The sequence below is a fragment of the Falco biarmicus genome, chromosome 3, assembly GCF_023638135.1.
Source record: "Falco biarmicus isolate bFalBia1 chromosome 3, bFalBia1.pri, whole genome shotgun sequence".
In the NCBI taxonomy this organism is placed as follows: Eukaryota; Metazoa; Chordata; class Aves; order Falconiformes; family Falconidae; genus Falco; species Falco biarmicus.
The window spans coordinates 85,821,116-85,839,819 of record NC_079290.1 but is presented as its reverse complement, the minus strand read 5'-3'; the positions used below and the strand labels follow the sequence as shown (position 1 = coordinate 85,839,819).

At 46.9% G+C, this 18,704-nt stretch overlaps 1 protein-coding gene across 6 annotated transcripts in view; it reads left to right on the top strand.

Moving 5' to 3' along the window:
• The window catches only part of ADGRB1 (adhesion G protein-coupled receptor B1), a 295,067-nt gene that overhangs the window by 164,030 nt on the left and 112,333 nt on the right, over nucleotides 1-18,704 (top strand). For all 6 annotated transcript variants that reach the window (XM_056332736.1, XM_056332735.1, XM_056332733.1 and 3 more), the window contains 5 exons: nucleotides 1,566-1,674; nucleotides 2,582-2,725; nucleotides 6,077-6,152; nucleotides 9,936-10,038; nucleotides 11,212-11,255. In XM_056332736.1, coding sequence (XP_056188711.1) covers nucleotides 1,566-1,674; nucleotides 2,582-2,725; nucleotides 6,077-6,152; nucleotides 9,936-10,038; nucleotides 11,212-11,255 — 476 coding nt within the window. The remainder of the gene's footprint in view (nucleotides 1-1,565; nucleotides 1,675-2,581; nucleotides 2,726-6,076; nucleotides 6,153-9,935; nucleotides 10,039-11,211; nucleotides 11,256-18,704) is intronic.

Below are 18,704 nucleotides of genomic sequence, written 5' to 3'. Positions count from 1 at the left end.
ATTGTGATTTCAATCACCTTGTGATTTCAATCTCTAATAGAATACAAAAGCATACTGTTAAAAACAGCTTCCTCGCTCACTTCTCCTCAAGTCTACCCCTACTGTACTGGTAGGAGTTTTTGACCTGATCCTGATATGGTTTTAGTCTTACCAGGCTTCTTCGGATAGGCAGAGAGAGAGACACGCATGGCCTCCCCTGCGCTCCTTGCCTGTACACTCAATGGCTCAGTCTCCCCCCTGCCTCCATCCCATCCTGCTGTCCTGCTTGTCCCCAGCCATCCCTTCGGCTCCACTCAGCCACCTCAGGAGGTCTGGATTATGGTGAGGAACCAAAAACACTGTTAAAAGTGGTGGAAAAGGAAAAGAAGAGCTGAACTGCTGTTCTTCAGCCTCTCATGGTATTTGCTAAGCCCCTGTGGGCAAATGTGCTTTGAAGAAAAGACAGGTAGTCAGCACAGCTCATTTCAAGTGGATTATCTCTTATGAAATCTGTCACTGGAAAACTAGTTATTGTTTAACAGCCTTGTGTTAGCCTGGCAAAATACAGGCAAAGAAGAGTTACTGCCAATATCTTTCTAATCGGGGAAACACCAGGAAAGAAAAAAAGAGGCAGAGACGCTCCAAGACAGCCCCAAAAGAAGCAACTTGGTTATTTGGAAAGTGAGTTCGTACTGGCAAAACAGAAAAGCAGAAAACCAGACCGTGATGCTTTTCTGGATAGGATTATGCAATCTGATGCCTGGGATTCAATATTAGACCATGGAGGTCCTTTGGCATGGCTGCTTTCAGTCAAGTGATAGCAAAATTAACTAAGCTCGTTGAGGTAATGTTTGGTGGGCTCCCTCTCAGTAGGTAACATATATATATACCATCAGAAGTAGCCCAAATATGTTTCTCAGGCCAAGTATAAAATACCTGAGTGTCAGGGAAATCTAAGGCTTGAGAAAAGCTCTCAGAAGCTGACAGAGAGCAAAGCTTCAATACATCAACATGAACACATCTTCACTCTCTGTCATGATGTCTCTGGATGTGCAATTGCAAATGCCTCTGGCCAGTTGTCAGCTAGGCTGGTCCAAATACCCAAGTCCATGGACCTGGAAAGAAAGTAGAACTGTATTAAATCACAGCTGCTAAGACTGTCCTAGTGTGTTTCTATTCTTGCATTAACTGCAGGAACAGGACCATAAAAAACATCAGCAGTATCTTACCTGCTCCGGGTGGGGTTGTTGGTAGTAGAGGTAATCCTAGGGAAGGAAAGGAGATGGGTAGGTTTTCTTCTGCTCCAGAGAGTCTCAGACATTTCCCTTTGATTTGCTTTGAGATATTGCCCTCCAGCCTAAATTTTATCAATCTGAATGTCTTATTATTTCTTGCCCTTTTCTTTTTATTTTTCTAGGCTTCTTTTTAGGAATTCTCAGTCCTCATTCTGCACAGCTCCACAATACTCCATTATACCCAGCATATGCTTCCAGGACATGTGTGAGGACAGAAACCTTTGCCCTCAGAGAAACTCATGCCATGCTCATTAGTATCTGTGCTAGTCAGTATTCTCCCTCTCTCTGCAGATAGGGCCAAACGCCAAGGAGTTGTTCAGGCTCATGGAGGATTTCATTGATGTCATCAGCTTTCGCATGAAAGATTTCCGGGATTCCTACCAAGTGACGGACAATCTGGGTGAGCTGATTTGCGTTCCCCGTGTTGGGGAGAGACCCCAGGAAGCTGTAATTACTGTGCAGTATGTATAACCTGGGCTGTGGGAAGGGAAGGAGGGAAGGCAGCAGGTGGTGGAACATTAAAAACGTCTGGGGAAAGACATGGATGATCATAAATACGGGGTGGATTTTCTCCAAATAAGTTAGGACTTCAACGTGAAGAAGAGATTTCACAGAGAGATCTGAGAGGTATCTATAGAACCATGAATGGAGAACAGATGACAAACTGGGCAGAACTAGTTGCTTCCTTTTATTTTTTTTAACGCAAGAGCTGCACAGCAGCCAATGAAGTGATCAGGCAGCAAGCAAACAGCAGGCAGTATTTGATTTATGCTGTATGCACAATCACAGCATGGAACTTGTTGCCAGAGGATGTTGCAGAAGCCAAAAAGTACAGATGGGTTCATGATGGGATTAGGAAAATGCACAAAGGAGAAGTCCATTGGTGGCTGTTACAGTTGATGATCTGGATATGGCCGCTAGCTGAGGAAGTCCTGCTGATTGCTGGAAGCTGGGAGGACAGACCAAGAAATGCCTTGGTCTGTTCTTTCTCACACTTCTTAACAGCTGCTACTGGCCACTCCTGGAGACAGGACACTGGAGTAGACTGACCTCTCTTCTGCCAGTTTTGATGCAGGCAGGTCCTTTTCAATGAACAGAAGAATGAGTCCCAACAGTTAGTGTCATCTTCCTCCATGCATAGACATTATCTGAAGATAGCATCACTCCTATAGCTATCAAGATCCAGCTTCACTCATTCTGCTATCTGATTTCCCACTATTGCCTCCAATGCTTTTTTCAGCACGTGAATTTATTAAGGATGGCTAAGGTTACTTTTTTTTTTTTTTTTCTTGCTTGCTTCCCTCTAGTCCTCGGCATTCACAAACTGCCTGCAAATGCAGCAACTGACATCACCTTCCCCATGAAAGGCTGGAGGGGCATGGTGGAGTGGGCCAAGAACTCAGAGGACAAGGTCACCGTCTCCAAGAGCATCTTGTCTTCAGGGCTGACAGGTAGGCAGCACAACCAGAGCACTTCAAAAGAGTATTTCTTCATTTTCTAAGACAGGTTCCTTCAACTGGCTGTTCTTCAAATTCTCCTTCTAGCTTAGCTGGATTTGCTCACAGAACCTTTGCTGCGTGAAAATAAGGCTTTCAGAGGTGCCCTGGCCAAGAGTCAAACCTAAACTCCTTGCAGAAGTTCAGGGGCAGGCTTAGTGCCTGGATGTGGATGTAGATCTCTTAAAAAAGCAGTATAATTAGAAAAGAACAGGATTTGGCACAAAAACTCAGAGCAACACCACAATGATGATTGCTTCTTCCAAGGATTCTGAACCTGGGAAGAAATTAAAACATCCCTGTGTCTGCCGAGTCACTCTGTCACCGATGCATGTGAATGCTGAGATAAGTCTGCAATCCTCTTCATGTCACGTTGGGTGCTGAACTGAGTCTTTCATGCATCCCTGAGTACACTGGCTTGCCATTAGGGGTAGTGAATGGTAGTTGTCTCTGTGGGTACCGCATAAGAATGGTTAACCAGAGCAAGCAAGGCAGGTGCAACAGGGGCATGGCTTTGCCACCTATCACCATGGCCATGTAGGCAAACAATGCTGTAGTTGCCCTCTAGGACTGGATCCAGCCCTGATGCGGTCATCTAAGGGTAAGCAGCTGGCTGTCAGCATGTCACACTGAGCAACCAATGGGTCTGAGTCTGCTGTATGGACAAACTTTGCTAGGTTATGGTTTTGTGGCAATTGTGTGAAATGTCCTGCCCTCAGAAATGAAATGCATGGGCGTTTATCACTCAGGTTACTGGCTTCGCAGCAGGGCATGGATATGAGCCACAGTGTGGAGGTGGGAATGCTGGATGCGTAAGCCAAGCTGTCCTCACTGCCAGATGTGAAATGAAACTTGAAGGGTTCTGAGCATCCAGCCTTTACCTGGATGCAAGTCCCAGGAACCAACACAGAGTGCTAATCTTCTAGCAGAACACCTTAACGTTTGGCAGGATTGAGCCCTAAGTTTTCAAAAGCAGGACCCTAAGCTGGGCAGAGTGCTGGGAAATGGTGGGTTTTCCTTTTAGATGCCCTGATGCTGTATGTTTCACTAGTGGCTTTGAGAGAGCAAGCTGCTGGCTGCTGCATCAGCCTGTGCTGTTCTTCCTTGGGACAGAGGCCAGTGACTGTGAGCTGTTGCTGTCAGAAGACCTTTGGCCTCTTCTTGTCATACCAGGACCTCTTGTCATGGGCTTCCCTACTGGGGATAGAAACATTGCAGCCATCAGCAGCAGCCTCTTGATGAGGCCAAGAACAGTTAAGTGATACCCCCAAGGGTAAACAATGAGTCACAGGCAGAGCAAGGATCACGTCAAGCACTCCTTATGTTTTGTTGTGCCTTGAGGACAGCATTATCTGCCTTGGAGGAGTTGGAGTAAGTTGGGAGGGTTATTACAGCTTGTTTCAGGAGGTTGTAAAGCTTTCAGCTTTGGAAACCTTTCATCATTCATTGGACGAGCTACTGGCACCAGACACAGGCAGAGCTGATCCTGCTTTGGTGCTGAAGGCTGTCCCAGAGGCCTCATCTGCTTCCCCATGGTACTGTTTTCCAGATTCCTATTAGAAACATCCTCACATAGAGCTGTTGTAGGGCCCCCGAGCAGCAGTCACTGTGGAAACAAAAGGTGACATCTACCCTGAAGAACCAGCTTCCCATCAGTCTTTACCTTTCCATGGTTTCCTGATTACCACCCACAGTTCTACTGCCCCTGCTTTGGGTATCTTGTGCTGGTGGTCTTTCTAAGGGTTTACTCAGTGCTTAATAGTGGAGATGCACCTCTGTTAGTTTTGATCCTCGCCTTTCTTTGGCTGCTGGGAACAGGAGCAACTATCCTGAGCAAAGTGATGGAGACAGGCAGCTTGGTGAGACCAAAACCAGACCCCGTCACTACTGGGATCTGACCTTGCACAGTTGGTTTCAGTGGGCCAGCACTGATTTATATAGTTGAGTGAAGTGCCTTTTGGGGCTGCAGGCTGTGCCAATGCTGCTGGTGAGCAAACATTGCTGAGGGGATGTTAGATGACCAAAACACAATGCTCTTCCAGATGGGCAGCACATCAGAGGGTTTAATTTCTGTATACCAGGATTGATGGGCATTTTCATTATTAAAGATCTGTCCCAAACTGAGAGGCAAGCCTCCGCTTCTATTACAACCAGGATCCTGTGCCTTCTTGGGAGGATGACAACCCAGCCTGTGGGGCTTAGGTCTTTGCTTACTCACAGTCTCATAGGAGCACACGTTGTTTCTGTAAATGCCCTACCGAATCCTTTTAGAACAAAAAGGCAAAACTCGCTTTGAAGGCAGCAGGATCCTTGTTTGCATAGGGATTCATGGGAAATGCCAAAAGGCTGTGCCGGCTTTCCTGAAGAAGCATGTCTTATGCAATTGCTCTGCAAGCCTGTCTATCAGTCTCCCCTAGTTAGGTTTTCACCAACTATCCCACTCGAGCCCAATTTGACAAAGAGGAACATAGACATGCAGAGTCATGTCTGCCCTGCACTGATGGAGCAGGCGCACTGTAAGTTCAGCCTGAGTACAAGACATCAGAGAAGCCCCACCGCAGGGCACTTCCCCAGGCTTCCTCAACATTGGTTTTCACCTAGCCACTTTCTTTTTCTCCCCCTGAAAATCTGGCCACAGGGCTGCCTCTGCCACTTGTGCTTTTTCAGGGAAAAGTTCTTACTTTTTGCAGCTGGGCACCGTGAAGCGCAGGAGGAAGAGGAGGTGGAGGAGAAGGTCAAATGACATGCCCAGAGGTCACACAGATGATTCAGAGGCTCATCTGGGAACGTGGTCCCCGCGGCCTCCCAAGGCAGTGCATAAGATGTGGGGTCAGACCAGGCACAGTGGGACAGCTCCCCTTCTTGTCTGCTCTTGTCAGCCTGAGCGCAGCTCTTCTCTATGATGGCTTAATAGCTACAGACGGGTCCAAATGCCTCTGGGTGGCTGCAAGAGACCTTTTCACCCTGCAGATTTGTCTGCTATGGTGCTGTCGGAGGAATTAGTGGGATTTCTGAATGGGGGAGCACCAAGCTGGTCATTAGGGATGAGCGAGCCCTACGTGAGGGCAGACGCCTGGGGTGCTGGGTCACCCCAAAGGCACTGAGCCCTTCTTTGGGACTGATGGAGACCCGGTGTGGTGGCATCAGGCACTGCATCCCACCACAGTGATGCTGGCATTGACTGTGCCCCAACAGAGACCCCTCCATACAAGGCCTAATCCTGCACATGGGTGTCACATGGGGACAGCTGACATCCCAACCATCTCAGTGCTGTTGTATTCTTCCCTTTCCTTTGGTGTCCTGCAGAGACGGACGACTCCTCTGTCTTCGTGGTGGGGACCGTGCTGTACCGGAATGTGGGCAACATACTTTCCCTCCAGAGGTAAGGGGGGCTTCCTGGGGAGGGTGAGCAGCTGGGATATCACCAGGATTCCCTGCTGATCTCTCTGGCTGAAAAGCCCTAGTCTTCCAGGGGAAAAGCAAAGGTCACTAGGTGCAACGAGACAGACTTTTATTTGCAGTGCAAATATTTTGACCCCCATTGACGGATGCTGCATGTTCAGGTGGGGTGATGCATCAGAGACATGGCTTGCTGAAGGGGCAGGGAGGTTTTCTCCATCCATGTTCAGCACTGTGCACCACAGATCTGAGGGGAGGCACAGTGCTGTTGCCGCTGCCACATGCCTGCCAGCTGCTTGCCACCCTTTGCCCTCCAGGAATGGATTCTCACGCTGCCCTCCTCCTCACAAGGGATTTTGGGGGGCTTGACAGACGGGGGATGCTTAGCTGCCTTGATCCTTCCAAGCTACCAGGAAGCTGCCAGCCGTGCTGAGCCCTCCAAGAGCATGACGGCAGAAGACAGGCTGAGGGAGAAGAGAGGAGAGTAGTAGCACGCCTGGCTGCACATGTCTACCATGTTCCCGGCTGCTGCAAACTGCCTTGGGCACCGAAGCTTTTGTGTTCAGTGCTCCCTTTCCTTTTCTTCTCTCCTCTCCCTTTCTCTCTCGCTATCTTGCTCTTTTTTTTTTCCCAAGGCTGGTACTGAGGCAGTAAATTAAGCATCCTAAGGCACCTTCTAAATCTGTTCTGCACTGATTAGCGTGAGCCCATTTACCATAAACACCAGGGCATCTCTCCTCACCGATAATCATTTAAATACCTACAGATTTAGCACTGGCAATGGCAAAAGAGCTCCGAGTGAGAGCAGAGAGGAATTAGCAAGCCAGCCAACTGTATTCTGTAATATCTTCCATTACAGCACTGGGAATTAGATCAGAAGGGCAATAAACATCATTGGCTCAAATGATCCAGCGGTATTTCAGCTTTCTGTGGCCAAGCAGTGAATGAGCTCTGATAACCAGCAGCTGCAGCAGCCACAGCCTCTGAACAGCATTCCCACAGGAGATCTGATTTAAGACGTTCCTTAATTAAAGGACAGTCCCTCTTTAAAAAAATCCAGTCCTGAATCACCCATGGAGCGTCAAAGAAAAGAAAATAAAAAAGAAAAGAAGCAGCAGCAGAAAAGTACCTCTTACTTCACCACCGTGCAAATGGACACAGCATTAAGAAGAACGTCTCTAAATAACCATGTAGCTGTATAGCATCTGCCTATGGGGTAAAAATATTTCTGACCACAAAAGGGAGCAGTTATTCCTGGCTACACACAAGCAATAAGGACACAGATCCTGGGTTTGACCACATCGATTCAAAGCAGAGTGATTTTTCCTAAAAGAAAAAAATGTAGATTTAATTCAAAAAACAGCACCAGCTGAGCTGTTCCTAATTGTCCCAATTTACCTCCCCCAAGCAGCAATTCCTTATTCGAGCCACACATTTCTCTGCCCCCTTGGATCTGGAGAGCCCTGCAGTTCTTAGCAGCTGTGACAACTGAGATAGGATACACATGGTACCTGATTTTTCAAGCCAGGGAGTTGAGCAGCGCTTGGTCCCAGCTGGACAGGGGCAGCAGTTGGAGAATCAACAGCCTGGCACCTGATGGCCCCATGTACCAAACAGCATGTTTACAGCTGTTTGTATGCTCTTTACAGCTATGCAGGAGCCCTCTGAGCTCATCTGACCTCCTGTCCAAGCCAGATATTGATGTGTTTTGTTTTCTTCCCAGAACCTGTGTTGCAGCGTGTTTTTAGGAAGGACGTATCATTTCTTTCCTAAAGGATTCCCCATGATGCTGAGTCCCTTGCCTCCCTCAGCAAGCTGCTCAGATGCTTAATTACCTTCTCTGCTAGGAGACTGTCTTTTATTTTAAGGATGAACGTGCCTGACACTCACTTCCAGGCACTGGGCCTTCAGGTGGGCGAGTGAAAAATCCCCCACATGCAATGAACTGTCAGACATGCCTTTCAACAGGAGTCTTTTGTCTGCTTTTCTAGCACCTGGATTAATTTTGTCTCTGTCCTTTGAACTCTCTCCAGTCTTTCACCATCTCAAAGTGAAATTGAAAGCCCTGAAGTCAATCTCCTCAGGTACATTTTGGGTCACAGCTCCCCAGAGCAGAGTGTGTAGCTCTGCACACACACCTTGCACTCTCCAAGCTCAGATGCGCTTTCTGGCTCTTGGATGCACGGGGATAACTTCTGGTTGGGCTGTGACTACTTGGCCATTAAGAAACCTCCACAGTTTGTACATGAGTAATTTCTGCCACGCTGAAAAACCAAATGTTTCTTCTGCTTTTATTTACCACATCAATTCTCACCTGGTCTGCAGCCTTCAAAAGGATGTTTCGGTGTCATCTAGGTTGTTCATGCAAATATTCAACATCACTGAACCAAGACACAGCTGCTAATGAAGACATGCGCTGGTGTTTACCTTTCAGCAGCTCTCATTTTTAGCTTATCTACAGCTGCCTACATTTCAAAGTTTGGAGCTGATTTTTACTCCGTTTTCCTTTGTAGACTGATATTTGTACTTTATTGCCTCTTTTTTTTTAGTTATTTAGTTATTTATTTTTTTAAGGAAAACTTGTTTTACTTTTTTTTTTTTTGCTTTTTTTCTTTACTCTGCTAAAACAATGTTATTGTTCCCTCTGGTGTTTGTGGAGTAGTGACTTTCTGAGCATCCCCTTACACATCTGTGTACAACTCCAAGCTTTTGGTGGTTTTGTTGGTTGGTTGTTTTTTTAATCCAGTTGCTGTTAAACAAGTGGAAATCTTTGCCACATAATTCTTTTGTAAAAGCAAAATAAGACCCAGAAAGAAAAATGAAAGATTTTGCCAGTGCCTGTAGATTTGGTAGAGATTTGGATAGGGAAAGATGTCCCTTGCCCATGGGTGCTGGAAGGGCTGGGAGCAGCCTGAGTCTGGGCTGCCACTCTACTGATGACTCCTTCATGGTAAATTTAGAGAGGCAGCCTTTTCAACTGCTGAGGACCTCTTGCTTTTTTGAACACCCAGGCCTTTTCCTGCTGCAGAAACACCATGTGTATTTAGATATTCAGTGTCCTGGGAAATGTCTACAAAGGATTTGGCCTTCCAGGGAGCAGGAGCACAGATATGGGAGATTATCTCCTCCTTTATTGCCTCTCCCGACAGCCAAATCTCCTAGGGCTGCCAGATTTATTAGAGTATTTCTCTGGGCACAGACATTAGACATCAAGGTCTGGCCTCTTTCCATTTGCTTTTGATCCTCAGAGAATGGAGATACACACCAGTGCTCCCAGTAGTAAACTGGACAGGATCATGTGCTGCCCCATGGATATGCTGTTAAAGGCAGCCATGCCCCTGCCTAACACTCTGCAGCGCAGATTAAGCCAGTCTTTGAGAAGGAAAACAGAGGGGGTTTTTTTGGAAAGCACATGGAATGAGCTCTGTTTCCTTGTGTCAGGGACAGAAGATGAGTCCAGGACTATTTTATTGCTGGGATAGATACAGCCTTTAAGTCCAATGGCTTTAGGGATTTACGTGGTTCATAAAATGATCTGATTCCTGGAGGGATATATGTAGAGTGGCTGTGAGGGGAGCTCAAAAGGTAGCGGGTGAGGTCTACCAGCAGGAAGTGTCTTTGATAATATTTTAAAGTAATGGGGGCAACTCCTTCTGCACTGTGTACTCTGAACCCTGTACCACCAGTGACAAATGCTTTGGGGTTCACTGCTCTGCAAAGGTCCATCAGTCCCCTTTAAAACATCTCATTCTCCTCTTCTTCCCAGGAACGGCACTGTTCTGAACTCCAAAGTCATCTCTGTGACAGTTAAGCCATTTCCCCGGTCTCTCCTCACCCCCTTGGAAATTGAATTCTCCCACCTGTACAATGTAAGTATTTCCTGGGAACCTGTACCATCCTGCAACCGTGTTTGCTTCTTCATAGCAGGAATGTATTGGTGCAAGGAAGGAGGTGGTTTTGTTGGGCTCCTGAGACCTCTTTGCCAATGCAAAGCCCTTCAACCTTAACTCAACTGCCACCTTGAGACAAGGCTGGTGTTGGTGTCCTCTTGTTGCTCACTGCCAAGCATGCATTGTATTGGTCAACCATGCAAACCCTGCCTGCTCTGTGCTCCTTGCTCAGGCATTGCCAATGCAGGAGGAGGGTGACAGCACTGCTTGCACAGGGAACACAGGCATGCTTGTCCCAAATTCACAACATTTCATTGTGGGCATGGTCACGGGAGAAGAACTATGTATTCATTAAAAAATGGGCTATAACAATGAACTTCCTTGAGGAGGGAAAGAAGGAGGGGAAATATTGTTTCCATTAACATTTGCAATGCTCTTTGCAGTCCTCAGATGCAGCTAGAGGCATGAATATTACCATTGTGATCAGTAATTTAAAAAAGCAGTTGAAGATTCCCTCCAGGTTCCCCTGCTCAACCCAAAACAGACGTATGTGATGGACATTTACATAGCCTAAAGTCTGTTCTTGTGGGTTTCAGATGTCCTCCTGAGGGTCTGCAACGCGAATATTAGACCCAACATGTCTTTGCTTTGAACTTTCCTGCAAGGATGTTCCAAAGGGGTCTAAGACAGTTGCAGCTGGATTCAGTGGTAAACCTCTTCCAGGAAGCTTTAAACACACCTGACCACCTCCTGCAGGGCTGTGGCTCTTCTGAGCATGGTGTCCCACAAAAGCACATGCTGTATTTGACCCACTTTACAGAAGGGAACAGCAAAAGGGTTCTGTGTGAGGGGAGGAAAAAGGAAGAACATCAGTAGGTTGAGTCAGGGAAGATACAGTCAAAGCCTTCTACAGGGCTGTTGATGCAGAACAAGCTGAGGCCCATTGTATTCTTGCCATTCAAGCCAAGGGTGAAAGGGGCTATTCCAAGGACTGAGACCTGTGACTGCCCATCTGGTGTATCAGACACACCATGCTTAGAGTAATAGAAGCTGTTCTACAGGACCTGCATGTTTCGTTCCAGTAGCTCCAAACACCCCATAAACAGCATAGCACTGATTTGCTTCATTTTTTCCTTTCTTGTCTCCTGGCAGGGAACCACCAACCAGACCTGCATCTTGTGGGATGAAACTGATGGGTGAGTTCTGTGGCTTTCTCTTTACTTTCATGACCCCGTTTTCTTTTTGGGTGAAATTATTGCAATTTTAGCAGTGATGTGTCAGTCTGTGTCAGCCCTTGCTCTCTTGATTCAGTTTTTTCTTGTCTCCAACTCCTGGCTGGCTTCGCCTTGGTGGGGAGTGTTTCTTCCTTCACCCAAATGCATCCCTTCTTACTGTGTTGTCTGTTATTGTCAGTTGAACTGGGTCTTATAGGTAAAGCTCTGCAATCAGGTGTTGTCAGCATGTACCATGAAGGGTCCTGTATGCTGAGAGCATTGTAGGTCTTTGCCAGGGAAACATCTGTCAGCATTGGAGCAGAGATGTTTGCATGTGCTTCTGGTCATAGGGAGGAGAGTCTGCATTTTCTTTGATGCTTTGGACCCCAGCCTACGTTTTGCAAAAGTGGCCTTTTATTTTGACTCTTCCAGTTTCGGATGCTCCCACATGAGTAACACATGAACTGAAACCCAGGACTGTGGAGCCCTTCACAGATTGTCCTAAACTGCACTTGACACAACAGTGCTTGGCTCTCTGTAGTGCTCACCCCAAACTGTGCACCATGAGGAGAGTAATGCAAAATCAGAGCCCACTGTTGCAAATACGGCCTGCAGCGGTGAAGTACGTGTTGTGCGGCTGTGATACAGTGAAATGATTTCTGCTAGGGTTCCTGCAGTGACTGACGCTGACTAGGAGGTGTTGAGTGACGTGATTGTGGTCAGCAGAGAAAAAAGAAATCCCAGGTTACCACAAAGAGCCAGGACCATAAACCGCATATGGGAAGTAGTTGTCAGAGAGTGTGTGTCTTAGGAAAAAAAATAAAGTACACTCTGAAAGTGTGGCCTTAAATCCTGGGTTAACTTGACAAGGATACAAGGTGTTTGATCTAATGGTGTTTATACTTCACTGACTTTTGCATCTCAGTTTGAGGACCAACCTGACTTCTTTTCTGCTTACAGCCAGTTTCTCTCCTGGAGATCTCATGCATATGGCACCTACCTCTGCATTTATTATTATTATTATTATTTATTATTATTACCTGCAGCATCTGAAAAATTATTCTATTCTTCTCCTCTTATGCTCCATTAAGTAGCATATACACACATAGGCGGGCAGCATATTTGCAGTCAGCTTACTGTTCTTGTTGGTCTGTGATTAATTTCACATGTACGAGTGGATCCAAAGCAAAGCTGAAGGATCCAGAGGGACTCCCTGCTTGTGAAATCACACCCATGTTGTAGCCCAGGGCAAACCCGGTCCCTCTGTGTTGTAGTACAAATTGCTCCAGCATTAGTAGATGCAGGAGCCCTTTTGTGCTATGACCATATGACACAGCAGCATGCAGGGGAACCTTCATGAAATTAGTAAGGTGGTATTTTATTGTATTACTTATTGTAATACAAGAAGTAATTGTATTGTATCACTGTCAGAGAGCAGAATGAGTCTGTAGGTCAGCCCAGAGCAGAGATTTGTGTATAAGTGGGCAGACTCAGGAGGATGCTTGGATAGGAGCTGGCCTGCTCTGCTAAATCTGTTGTCTCCCCGTGATGGAATGGGATTAAAGCACTTGTATACAAATCCATTTTTTGGCAAGTAAAGGCAGAAGTTGGAACCAATGCCCCTTCTGTTCTGCACACCATCTCGTTGGTTTTGGCTTTCTACATCCTAGAGAGATGGCTCTGTCCAGAAGGATGGAGGTGTTTCCCTGCTATGCGCAGTGTTGGATTTAATTAGCTGTAGTCTGAGCAAGAAAAGAGCAAAATCCAGTTTGCACATGATTGGATCTGGGAGAGACTGGTGGTATTCAAGCTTGGCAAATATCTGACAAAGCTGGCACTGAAAAGTGCCTGCTATGAGCAAGATGAAGGGTTGCCCAGTGCTGAACGTGGTTTGAGATGTTTGATTACCATTGCTGATCTGGAAGCAAAATTTGCCCAGTTCAGTGCAGTCACCTCTGCCTTGTCCTGGGAGGTCTGGCTGCTCATATCCTTGTGCCCAAGGCTTGGCAGCTTGTTCAGTTGCCTGTTGTCTCTCTGGGAGTACAGAGTCTTAGGAATGCTTTCAGTCTTTAATCCTTGCATCTTCATGGCATCAAAGGATGGGCTTATAGCTAAGATTTGAGCACAATTTCTTGGCAGTGATGCTGTGGTTCAGTTGTCAAGGATGGTTTCCAAAACCCCAGCAGATTGGTTGCACAAATGTTGCTGCTAAGACTGCTTTCTGTGTGTGTTGGGGTGTGTATGCACGCACACCTGAAAGTGTTTTCAACCAACATTGCAATCTCAAGCAGCTGAAAAGTCAAAAATGCTGATGTCAGCACATTTTATTAGAGGATGTTCCAAAGCTAGATGAGATCTGGTGAGCTCTGGCAACAAGAGCTGCCAAGCTGTTTGTGCAACATTTTAAAGCTGACTTGCTACCACTACTGCCTCCCGGGAAAGTCTAATTAAAGGCAAACAATGCAAACCCTGTTCTCCAGGCCTGAATGCTCACCTCAGACTTGAACAGCACTCTGGAGCTGTCAAGGGTTTTGCATCACAGTTTTGGATAATTGTTTCCTGTTTGGAACAAGGAATTTTAGGTTAAAATCTGGACCTGTTGCCTGGTATGTGGCATGTGGCACCATGACTGGTGACTCTGAGCCAGGAAACCTTGAGGTTCAGCCACATTTATGTGATTCCCCTCTTTGCTCCCACCTTTTCCTTCACATCGCCCCTCTCTTTAAATTGGATGCTTCCCCACTGATCAGTTCTCATAAGACAGTCATGCAAGTGGGTGAATCTCACAAAATCCCATTTCCCAGCTCTGACCAATTTAATGGCTTTACAGCTTTGTTTTCCTGCCTGTTATTCACCCTGCCATATTCCCTGTGCAGCCCAGGCCAGCCTGCTGGCCTGGTGGTGCTTGCTCAGAAGACACCACTGTCTCTTAAGCTTGCTCTTTTGCAGGCTCTTCATGCTCGTGCTCCAAGGATGGCTGGCCAGGGAGACCTTCCTTATGTTCACAGTCATCCATCTTAGGCTTCGGATCTTGGGGATCCAAACTCCACTTGATTCCAGTGAATCATCCTCTGGATTTAACCCCTTGCAGCCAATGTGACCGAACAGGTACAGAGGCAGGAAACTCAAAGTAATCCTCACACGAAAGCTCTTGCCAATTACTGCAACCACCTGAGCTTTCAATCCCATCCAAAACACGCCACAACCCTTTAAAGGCCACTTAAAATCCATGGGCCGTGAAGGGTTGAACTGTAAAATTGCAATTAGAACAGACAATTATCGTATGTCCATGTGCTTCCTCCAAGACAGAGCTGTTGAACGGAACACTTACTTAAAAAAAAAAAAAAAAAAAAAGAAAAGAAAGAAAAGAGGAGGAACCCCTGAGTGTTCATTCATTTGCATTTAGATAGATATTTAAGCTTGTAATATTAACAATGGATTTTTGATTTATTAATTCCAGCCCCTTTGAGTGACTTAGATTTGTGGGTGGCACCTCTCCATCTCTTTTCTCTTCCTCTTGCCCCCAACTCCTTATGTCATGAAATAAGAGGGGAGAAGATCAGGGACTAATTTCTGTTGTGTTGGGTGCTGCAAGTATGATTAATGAGCTTAGCACTGGCTGGGTAAATTGAAAGTTGAAACTGGAGAATGATTTGGGATTCTCTGGCTCTCCTCCAAGGGTATTCATCTGGAGTAATTATTAGCTACTTAGCCCTGCTGAAGATAAAACCTAGGCAGGATCTGGTCTCCTACTCGCTCTTTCTCCTGCTGGGACGGGATGCAGGGAGTTGATAGGTGCAGCCATCTTATGTGCTTTCATGTTCTTGCCCATCACCAGCTTTGTATTTCTCGTCTGACTTGCTTTGGTGTACAACAGAGATGCCATGTGGCAAGGGAAATGGGGAGACAGTTGCCAAAGTTTGTTGGTGGTGGTGTCAGCATTGCTCAAGGGCTGCACTGGAAGATGTGGGGCTACTTAGTGTGACAGAGGAGTCCTGCTGCCCCAGGGGGCTGATGAGTCTGTGTACTCAGACCTCCAGAGCTGGGGTTTGGCATTCTTTGAGTGTGGGATCAGGTGAAATGATGAGGTTTGTTGTGAGATGAAAAGGAACAGTCACAAACCACCAAGTGCCTGGAGAGGCAACATGAGATTAGGTTGACTGATGGACAAACCCACAGCCACAGGTGAACGCTAATTCTCCCCTCCAGTGTGCTTTGGTGATGGCAAGGACCAAGGCTGCCATCTGGGTCTTGTGTTTTAGTTCATGGTGCATGGGAGAACGTCATCCCATGCAGGTGTGAAAGCAAGTCCCGTACATGCAGAGGGTGGGATCCAGCAGGTCTGCATTGCCAAGGGACCTCTCATCCTACAGGAAATGCTTGCTCTTAGGGAATCTGCCTGGCTCCAGCCACCAATTATTCTCTGCTTCTCTGTCTCCAAGAAGGGAATAATAATAGCTAGATAGTGTAATAACTTATCTTAAGAGGGCTTCTAAACCTTCAAAAATATTTGCATAAAAGCTTTTTGCTCTTGGAATGGAAAGTGCCTTAGGAGTTTGTGGGTTTGATTCAAGGACACTCTTACCTTCCCTTGGGAAAGATCATCTGTTCTAGTAATTAAAGCCTTTAACCTATCTAACTTAGGAAATGCAGACCTCACTGTTTAGGAGGGTGACCCATGCGCAGCAAGGTTAGGCATGGAAAGCAAGACAAGCAGCACCTCAGCTAGTGGGACAAGGCTAAATCGCATCCTCCCAGCTCTGGGCTGGATCTGATGCCCATCCAAGCTCAGGCAGAAATCCCCCCCAAGGGTTCACAACTGCATGGAGTGATGGTTTATGATGCTGCCAAACAAAGTAGACTATCGATCTGTCCCTGTTCAGAAACTTACAGGATCCTAATATATAGCTCACAGATGGTGTGGAGAGACCTATGCATGGGGTCTTTTCAGACAGGAACTGCTTGAGGTATAGGGCGTATAATGGTCCTTCAAGGGGATGGTTGATAGAGCTGTGTGGAGCAAGGGCTGGCAGAACTGAGGGTGATCACACAGAATTGCAACCCACAGGGAGAGTTCTGCAGTGTCATAGTAAACTTGTGGTGGTGTTTTTGTTTGTTTGTTTTGTCTGAAACAGCTCAGAGGAGCCCCCAAAACATCCTAGAAGGAGATATTGCCTGTCAGGCACCACAATTTTTCTGTAGGATAATTGGTGTCTTTAGGGTGTTTATGGTCCAGCTGTCCCACAAGTCCTGCAGTGCAGCTGCTTTGCCTGAAATTCCTATTTTCAGGATGGGATGACCAGTGTCTAATCTACAGAGTCCCAAGCTGTCCTGATTCCTGACTGCACGTTACACATGATTGCAGGCAAGTTGTGCACTGATGCATGGTGCAAGGCAGCATGGGTAGCAGGACACGGTGTAGGCTCCGTGGGCTTCATCCTACTTCTTGAAAACCTCTGATGCACTGGACAAAGGCATGAAGTTTCCTCTTCTGTGTTTTCTGGGGCTTTAATGCAATCCCAGTCTTGGTGGCTGCTCACTGGTTTCCTTCAGAGGGCATGTACAATAGGTCAATTTCTGCCAGTACTCCCTGACACGAGAAAAGTGTCACAGAGAAGTGTCACAGAGGACGGGTCATATCTATAGCATCCCATGGACACTTTTTGCTCATCACGTCAGTTGATCCATCTCCTGTCTTTTGAAGAAAAAATTTCTAAAGTCAGGAAACAGGTTCCCTTTTCTTCTGTCCATCACCTAGTGCATTAATGGCCCTGCCAGAGCTGTAGATCAAGCAGTAACACAGCTTGTCTGCACTGACAAAGATAGATGGGTCCCCCAGGTACAGGTAGAAAGGGAAGGCTGCTACAGCCCCAAAGCCCCTTGAGAAATCAGTGCATGACATATGACTTATTACATATTTTCTACTGCAACAATCCAACTGGCTGTGGGGGAGCAACATTGCCAGTGACATTCTCTTCATGTGCAGGGTGTCTGTTCTGGGGTTTGCCAGTACCCCTGCTCCAGCTCCATTGCCCTCAACTAATATCTTCAGTTTTAGCTCCAGCTGCAAACACTGCCTCTCCTGAGTGCAGCTGTGGAGGTATTGAGGGGATGTCTGTGAAAGAAGGCAGCACTGTGCTTGCAAAGCTTGTCTGCGCAGGGGCGTGCAGGGAGGTTAATCTGAATATTCCCATTAGTTCTCCTATGTTAAACCCAGTTAAAAGTAGCCCCTAATTCACTCTGTCTGGCTGCACTTGCAGTGTGCAACTGGGCAGACTGAGTTATGGTCCCATGAGCCCCTTTTTAGCCCTGGACGAGAGCAGACAAAACAGGGCTAATGCAGTGAAACCCAGTCACACCTCTAGAGCCTGAGGATTTAGCTTCCCAGCTCAACCTGCTGGAAGGACCAAGCAGAACTGCTTTCAGGGGATTACTTTCCCAGGCATCTGCCTTACCCCAGGGCCACCTTTTCCTAGAAACACCTTGCCACCTGAATTTCCAGGCCTTGCAGGAAAAAGGTGGTCTAGTTCCTTGTTAGCACAAAGCAGCTGGCACAAGGTACCACCAGACTGCAGGGCTGTGCCTAGCCCCATTTCAGAGAGGAGTTACGTTTCTTTGGCCTTTGCTGAGCTGCTGCCCAGCAGTCAGCATTGTCTGTGGGACTGGCAAAGCTGGAGCTGGCTTATTGTCCAGTGCCTTTCACCACACAGGATGCAGGAGAAGCTGAGAAGCATGATACAGGACTTCTGCTGCCTGCCAACAGAGCATGGTTTAATGGTTTTCAACAGAAGGCAAAAGGGGAGAGAAGAGAGGATTCAGAGGCTCTGAATCAAACGCTCCAGCTTTTCCCTTGCTTCCTCAGTAAAGGGGTCAGGAATACAGATGGAATAAATTAATTCCCTTTACAGAACTGGCAGCCGCCAGACACTGAGACCTGGAGGACATTCCTACCGGGAAGGAGCTTGGGTTCAATGGTGTGATTCCAAAACCTGATCTCAGTGCTGAGTGTGCACTGTGAGCTAGAGCACTGTGGGGTTCAGGATGGCTTGTATGCCCACATGTGTGCCTGTGCTATCTATTCATATAAAGGCACATGTGCAAAATATGTGCAAAGATACAAAAAGGTGAGTGGGTGGGAACAAGTGAGCGCTGGTGCTGGATTGTGAGTACGGACATGTGTGAGTGTGTTTCTGTGCACAGTCAAGGCTGCAAGGTGTTGTTGGTGTGTCAGTGTGAACGTAAGCAGACATGAGGTGTGCAGCTATCTGCAAGTACAAGGCAGTACTCACAGATGCGTGTTTGTGTGTAGGCAACACGAAATTACGTGTGCATGTGTACAAATGGATGCAAGTACCCAGATCAGGCTGTTAACCCAAGCCGTCCTCCATTCATGCAACGAGTCTCCAGCTATGTGAGCACACTACGTGTTTA